This window comes from Garra rufa, chromosome 20 (genome assembly GCF_049309525.1).
Source record: "Garra rufa chromosome 20, GarRuf1.0, whole genome shotgun sequence".
NCBI lineage: Eukaryota > Metazoa > Chordata > Actinopteri > Cypriniformes > Cyprinidae > Garra > Garra rufa.
This window is the reverse complement of record NC_133380.1, coordinates 22616416-22624685: the sequence shown is the minus strand read 5'-3', so window position 1 is coordinate 22624685 and position 8270 is coordinate 22616416. Positions and strand designations below refer to the sequence as shown.

The following is an 8270-nucleotide window of genomic DNA, read 5'->3' as shown; positions in this document are numbered from 1 at the left end:
TTTTGGGTCATTGTCATGCTGGAATGCCCATCCACGACCCATTTTCAATGCCCTGGCTAAGGGAAGGGGGTTCTCATGTCCCTTTGTTGTGGTTCAGTTGTACTGTCCCCTTAGAAGAAAAACATCCCCAAAGCATGTTTCCACCTCCATGTTTGACAGTGGGGATGGTGTTCTTGGGGTCATACACAGCATTCCTCCTCCTTTAAACACGGCGAGTTGAGGTGATGCCAAAAAAGCTCAATTTTGGTTGCATCTGACCACAACACTTTCACCCAGTTCTCCTCTGATTCATTCAGCTGGGCATGTACATGTGCTTTCTTGAGCAGGGTAACCTTGCGGGCGCTGCAGGATTTCAGTCCTTCAATTTCAGTTCTGTAGTGTGTTACCAATTGTTTTCTCTGTGACTATGGTCCCAGCTGCCTTGAGATCACTGACAAGATCCTCCCGTGTAGTTATAGGCTGATTCTTCACAGTTCTCATGATCATTGAAACTCCACAAGGTGAGATCTTGCATGGAGTCTCAGACCGAGGGAGATTGACAGTTATTTTGTGTTTCTTCCATGTGCAAATAATCGCAAACAAACGGTTATCTCCTTCTCACCAAGCTGCTTGGCAATGGTCTTGTAGCTCGTTCCAGCCTTGTGTATGTCTACAATTTTGTCCCTGACATCCTTGGACAGCTCTTTGGTCTTGGCCATGGTGGAGAGTTTGGAATCTGTTTGATTGATTGATTGATTGATTGATTGATTGATTCTGTGGACAGGTGTCTTTTATACAGGTAACAAGCTGAGATTAGGAGCACTGCCTACAAGAGAGTGCTCCTAATCTCAGCTCATGACCTGTATAAAAGACACCTGAGAGCTAGAAATCTTGCTGATTTATAAGGCATGATATACTTATCAGTTTACAACTTTTTTAAAATTCGTTCTTCTGGATTTTTTTATTCTTATTTTGTGTCTTACTGTTCAAATAAACCTACCACTAAAATTATAGACTGGTCATTTCTTTGTCAGTGAGCAAATGTACAAAATCAGTAGGGGATCAAATACTTTTTTCCATCATTGTACATTTGTACGTTCTTTCTTGTGACCTTTCAAAACACCTATTTTCTAGATTTGTAATAGTGTGTCATTCTGGACGTCTCTCAACGGTAATGAAACATTTAATCAGAATCGGATCCAAGTTTTCATGTGAAATGTAAACAAACAACTGTTAAAATACATTTTATACTGAACAGTTCTTCATCAGGCTCTGAGCGTTTATATTAATACTTCAAAAGGTCAAATCTCAATTGCTGCATTTCTGAATCATATAAAATGTCTGAAGGACTAAATGCTTCATATGTAGGAAATTCGTAATTACTTGTTAGGCAGCTGGCACTGAAATTTGATATCTGTTATTATAGATGAACAAACACTAGAGAGACTGCTTTGCAGATCAGTTGATTCAGTACATGCTCTGAGGAAGGGAAACATGTTCTGACCTACAAAACATAGAAATACAGCAGTGAAATACAAGCCTGTTGACATTAAACTATTCATGACAATTTCATTGTATCATTAAAAGTCTAGTCACCCAAAAATTAAAATTCTGTCATTAATTTCTCATCTCTCATAAGACCTTCGTTCATCTTCAGAACAAAAATTGAGACATTTTTGATGAAATCCGAGAGCACAACTGCCATGTTAGTGGCCTAGAAAGGCCTAGAAAGGTAGTAAGGACATTGTTAAAGGGGTCATCGGATGCAAAACTCACTTTTACATGTTGTTTGAACATTAATGTGTGTTGGCAGTTTGTGTACACAACCACCCTACAATGATAAAAATCCACCCAGTGGTATGTTTTTAATCTTTAAAAGTAATATCCCCTTTTTAAAATCAGGTCATTCTCAGCTTCTTGTCGACCGACAGAGGCTGCTCCCATGATAGTTGATTGACATGAGCGCCTTACCTTAGACCTGCCCTCACCGAGCTGAAACAGTCCGACTCTGATCACCACTGTGTCGACTCAGAAGACAAGAATGTCTCAGATTGAGCAATTGAGGTGTTCTATTGTTGGATGTAATAATGAAGATAGCAGTAGTCATTTACTCCTGACATCTGAGCCACTGTAGATGCAGAGGTTAACATTACTTTCATTTTTAAAAAGGAAAGCGCCGATCCCGATCTACATATGCGTCTATTTATGCGAATCGTTCCTGATGCAGCTTCACCCACAGCAGAAGTGAGTATAAGGGTTTTTTATGCATCTTTGCAAACGGCCTTTCTTAATAATGTGCTTGTTTCCAAGTTTCGCCGCTAAACACGGTTAAAGTAAACATTATGGCTCATAATCCCACATCAGAGATAGGTGGGGCGAGCAGAGCTCATTTGCATTTAAAGGGACCATGCAATAAAATGAGTTGATTTTTTGCAGAGCTGATTTTGACAAGGTAAAAGGGTGTTTTTTTAAACTACTATTGAGAATTTTCAACCAAAGTATATTATAGACCTTTCATTAAGACTCATATGAACTTGTGGAAAATGGGCATTCGATGACCCCTTTAAAATAGTCCATGTGACATCAGTGGTTGAACCGTAATTTTATGATGCTATGAGAATACTTTTTGTGCGCAAAGAAAACAAAAATAATGACTTAATTTAACAATTTCTTCTCTTCTGTGTCTGTTTTCGACACATGTTCACAAGAGTAGCACAACCTATGTGTATTGCTGCTGACGAAGAAGCCGGCATTCTGACGTAAAACCAGGTAGAATTTCAATATCAGTACATTCCTACTTCAAATGTGTGCTTTTAATAGAGTTAGTGAAAGAAACATTGGTTGTTGTGTTTTGTTTTTGGAAGGGGTGGATGTGCCCCAAATGATCGGTCGGTAACCCTGCCCTGCATTTCCTTGGTTTTAATGATTGCTTCTTGGACAAGAAAACAATGATTCTCCAAGGGAACGGAGAGGATTGTGAGCGGCTGAGATCAAAGCGCGATGGGCGGCATGTGGTTCAGGTAGCTATGAGTCACTGATGGAGATGTTGAGTGTTGTCCATTTCGATGAGATTTATGTAAAGCAATATGTCTAATAGGCTGCTCCACACTCGTCCTCTCTCTGAAACTCGCTTTCATCTTGTTGTATGATTAATCAAATAATGTTTGTATGTGCAGCCTCTCGAATGGAGTGAGGGTCATCGTGTGTGTGCGTTTGTGTGTTGTATATTCTCTAAACACATAGATAAAGACAGAGCACACATCTATGGGTGTGTATGTCCATGTGTCTCTCAGTAAGGGGTGACTATAACAAGCATCCAACAGTCTTTCCACTCCTGTGAAGCCAAGATCACAGACGTGTGTGTAGCCACTGGTGGCCCCTTAATCCAGGAGAGTCTCTGCAGATGGGCCTGAAAACACTGTTTACCTGTGTTCTTTGTATTTTTCTCTCTGTCCCTTAGGTCAGAGATGTTTCTCATTGTGTATATTTAGGGAGTATTCAAAAAGGATATATGGAAAACTGTATTTGCTTGCTCTTCTCCAGTCCATCTAGAAATGTAATGGTAGTTGAGATGCAAAAATCGTATTGGTTTTAATATATATATGTAATGATAATAAAATAACATTTTAATAGCATAAACATTTTAATTAGTTTGTTAGTTAACATTTAACTTCTGCAAAAAATACCTTCAATAAATCAATAGAAATACTTTGAAGGCTGTAAATAAAATATTGTTATTTAGATTGGTATAAAATAGTGATGCATACATACACTGCCGTTCAAAAGTTTGAGATCAGTACAATTTTTAATGCTTTTTAAAGAAGTTTTTTATGCTCATCAAGGCATTTATTTGATCAATAATACAGAAAAAAATGTAATATTATGAAATATTATTGCAATTTAAAATAATCATTTTTTGTTGTAATATACTTGAAAATATAATTTATTTCTGTGATGCAATGCTGATTTTTCTTCAGTCATTTCTCCAGTCTTCAATGTCACATGATCCTTCAGAAATCATTCTAATATGCTGATTTATTATCAATGTTAGAAACAGTTGTGCTGCTTAATTTTTTGAACCTGTGATACATTTTTCAGGATTCTTTAATGAATACAAATTTAAAAAGTACAGTATTTATTTATAATAGAAATCTTTTTTAAAAACTTAAAGTCTTACTTTGAAAAAAGTATTTTCAAAGTAAAGACTTTTATTTAAAAAAAAAAAAGATTTCTATTATAAATTTATTTAACGACCACAAAAATTACCTTAATTAATTCAAAATAAATGCTTTTAACACTGTGAATGAAATGCAAAACATGTTTTTTTTAATTAAATTGCCATAAAATAGTGACACATGCATATATTATTAATAATGAAATATCTGTGCAAAAAAAATTGCACTTTAAAATTGTATTTATTTATTTACACAACTACCACAAAAATGACCTAAATATAATCAATTGAAGACTGTAAAGGAAATGTAAAAAAATATTTAATTTTTTCATTAAATTGCCATAAAATAGCAGCATTTTCCCTGCGTTTATTTTCCCTATTTGTTTTGTCTGTTTTATTTTGTTTAGTTTTTTTTCAATATGGATCACCCGTCTGTCCTAATCCTCTGGTCCTCGGGATAGCATCGTTAATTATATTGAGTGGGTGCTGGTGTCCAGCAGATCTTCGTTGACCGTGGAGGACGACACCAGTCCCACTCCTGAGCCAGAGCCCAGCCAACCATCACCCCGATACACGGAGTATAAGCCCGAGCCCACCGCGGACAGAGAGCCAGCTACCAACGTGACGACGAGCCATCGCAAAATGGAGCGACAGAGCAAATGATCGGCGTGGTGCTTGAGGCTATTATGTCCGACCAGGTGCGAGAGCCGGCTACAGCGCCCGCGACGGTGGGAAACTACGTGGAGCGAGAGGGGGCTATGGAAGGCCCCACCCACTGCACCACCGCTGAGGGTGAGCAAAACCTGGATCTGGCACATTTAAAAATTGAACTACCTGCCTGCCTGGAACTATCTGTCTGCCCTGAATGCTATATGGAACAAGATTTGATGGATTTCACTGAGGATATAGAAATTAAACTTCCTGTCTACCCTGAACTGTCTGCCTGCCTGCCTGGATTTCCCACCCACCCTGCCTCTTTTGCCCATTTCTGTCTGCCATGCTGCTTCTGCCATTCCACCGCTGTTCCCTGACAGTTGCTCTGCTCACTCTCAGCCCACCATCTGTGCGGTGGGCTCGCTGCGGGTCTGCCAGTCTCCATCGGCGTCATGGTTGGAGGATCCCTCGTTTTCACCTCCAGCCTTAGAGTCCTCCACCACGGCTCTCAGCTCCCTCATCTCCACCGTCGCCCATCTACCCACCAGCTCCACCGGGCTCCCTTGGTCAGTCGTCGTCCCGTCATCACCTCAGGACTCTACTCCTCCGGCTGTGCCTCATCACTCCGTCCCTCAGTCCTCTGTTTCTCCTGCTCCGGCGCAGACCTCCGGATCTCCGCCTCCGCCTCGATTGCCAGAGCCTTGGGCTCTGCCTTGGCCCTCTGGATCCTTGGTGTCACCCAGGATCTTCGGCTCTCCATCTCTGCCTCGGGCTCCACCGCCACCTGCTCCACCTCCGACAGTCGGCCCCTGGAGTCGTCAGCCCTTTCTCCACCATGGCTCCTCCATCAGCTCCATCGTGGGTCACCATCATGGCTGCGGCCTGGGTCTCAACTGGCTCCTCCTGCTCTGGATCCCTCCTGTCTCATCCTTGGCTCCTTCCTCCGTCATCACCTCCCTGGACTGTTCTGTTTCCTCCTTGGCTCCATTGTCACCACCTTGGACTTTGTTGTTCGTCCTCCGCCAAAACCTCCTCCCACATAGACTTTGTGTTGTCCAGCCATTATCCGCCTCTATGTCTCCTTCCTTCATGTCTCCCATCAATCTACGCACGGGGTCGCACCTTACGGGAGGGGGGAGTAATGTAACACCCCTGTTGTTCTGTCAGTTTTGGTTTCTCCCTTGTGTGCCCTTTTTTGGAGTTCTTGTCTCGTTAAGTGTCATCACCCTACCTGTCTGTTCCTGGAATTACCTGTTGTGGAGTTTATTAAAAAGCACTTATTGTATTTCGTTGTTGTACGCCTACTCTCTCTACACACACCGTGACAAAATTAAACTAAGCAACTATCCTGCGTTGGCAATGATAGATAGAATGGTAGATAGATAGATAGATAGATAGATAGATAGATAGATAGATAGATAGATAGATAGATAGATAGATAGATAGATAGATAGATAGATAGATAGGCATTTTATATGATATCATAATGAGAAAGATGCTTTACATGTGTTAGCCAATCATAAAATAGGCCATACATATAGAAGTCTTAAAGGTACAGTTCCAAAAACTGCTTTTTTTTAATGGTCTGAGAGTGAGTTGAAAATGGTCTTGTAAAACTAGTACAGCAACAAGCCAAATCTTTGACAGATATTATAAGTGCTACAATAATGCTCAACTTATTTTGCGCTTTCTTACAAAAGCAGATGTTATCATTCATAACAGTCCTGCTCCTATATATGAATGGGTCCATTTCTCAAAGTGCGTGTGATATTAATCATGTGCACAAAATCAAATCTGCATATCAAATGGATTAATCATTTTATAATTAAAAGAAATACAGCAAAACCTGTGTTAATCAATACTACTCATCTTAAGTCTCTCAGGACTAATAATTCCAGATTGTCCTCAATACACCTAAACTGTAGCTCTGACAATGAGCTTGTCACAGACAAAGTCAAGAGGAACGAAGTACACCAGACAAACTCGCAATGCCCCAGGCAACAGCTGTGAGCTTAATTGGGTTTAATTTGTCGTTCGCTCAACAGAGGGAAAACAGCGCAGAGCTCCGTTTTGAAAGAACTGAGGAAAACCAACACACTGACGCGCTCTTTGACAGGCATGTTCACTGGGACTGATCGCACGTTCATGATGCCTGCAAAACACATTTACACTTCAAAGAAACACTGAATATTTGTTTAAGATAGTTCGCTTTTTCTTTCTCTTTTGTGTGTATTTCTGGAAAGGTGACAAAAAGAAACATCAAATCGCTGAAGACTGAGAGAAATTCGTTGGTGTAAACACAAGCAGACAAGAGATAAAAAAAAACACAAGTCTCCTCTCAGACCATACCTTTACAAAGCCGTTCGCTTGCATTTTCACAATAAGGATGCTTAGATGTTCAGATAGATTGAAGAGGATTGTGGGAAGCCATTTCACTCAACAAACACATTCTTTCATGTTTCTCTCTAAACATTAACTATTGCATTAGAGACCATTTTACATGGTACTCTAAAGTCAGAAGACTCCAAAACATCACAAAACTATTTAAAAAATGACCAAATCATTCCAACAGAGACTATTTTTCCAAATCCAAACAAACATCTTGTCTTATACAAATGTCCACAAAAGCTTTTCTATCTATTGTTCTTCCCTGTGCTTGTCAGCAGAAGAGCCAGTGCCATTTCTGACGTCCGTCCTTTTTCCGTCTTCACAACGGCCTCGTAAAGCTCCAGGACTGACGTTATACGGCATCCTATAATATCCTAGTCACGCATCGATAGATTGGGTAAGACAGGGGAAAATCGTTATGATTAACTTCTTATTTCTTCAAGTTATTTATGCATGCCCATTACAGGAAAACACGCCTAGAGAGACACATTGATCCCATCCTTCTGGAGTAAAAATGTCTTTATTGTATTTCAGCTAAGCAGCTCCTTTATCTTGCTTACAGTATCGACATCAAAGCGAGGCTGTTTGCAGGACGAGAGCTGGGCCACATTGATGACTTTGATGGGACATGGAGCTGTGAGGGTTTTCTTGTGTGATCTGCATGCTTGTCCAGGCCCTGCTATTGGACTATCCTTCTTTGTCTTTTTTTTTTTTTTTTTTTTTTTTTTTTTAGGATGTGTTCATTGCAGCAATTTAAATAATTAAATAAATAAAACAAGCCCACATTTAAAGAGATAGTTTAGCCAAAAATGAAAATTCTGTCATTATTTATTCACCCTCCAGTTGTTTTACAACCTGGATGAATATTTTTTTGTGCTGAACACAAAAGAAGATATTTAGACAAATGTGGGGTAACCGAACAGTTGCTGGTCCTTATAGACTTCCATAGTATGAAACAAATACCATTTAAGTCAATAGGGTATTGAAGCCTGTTTTCGCCAATGAAAAAAAGGTTATTGATATAATTCTTTTTTTCTCAGAATTGCAATTGAGATTTTTTTTTCACAAATGTGAG

At 39.8% G+C, this 8270-nt stretch overlaps 1 protein-coding gene across 1 annotated transcript in view; it reads right to left on the bottom strand.

Moving 5' to 3' along the window:
- Positions 1–7444: 7444 nt before the first annotated feature.
- The window catches only part of LOC141293470 (scm-like with four MBT domains protein 1), a 29691-nt gene continuing 28865 nt past the window's right edge, over positions 7445–8270 (bottom strand). Inside the window, exon 18 of the mRNA XM_073825507.1 lies at positions 7445–7569. Within this exon, the coding sequence (XP_073681608.1) occupies positions 7445–7569 (125 nt within the window). The remainder of the gene's footprint in view (positions 7570–8270) is intronic.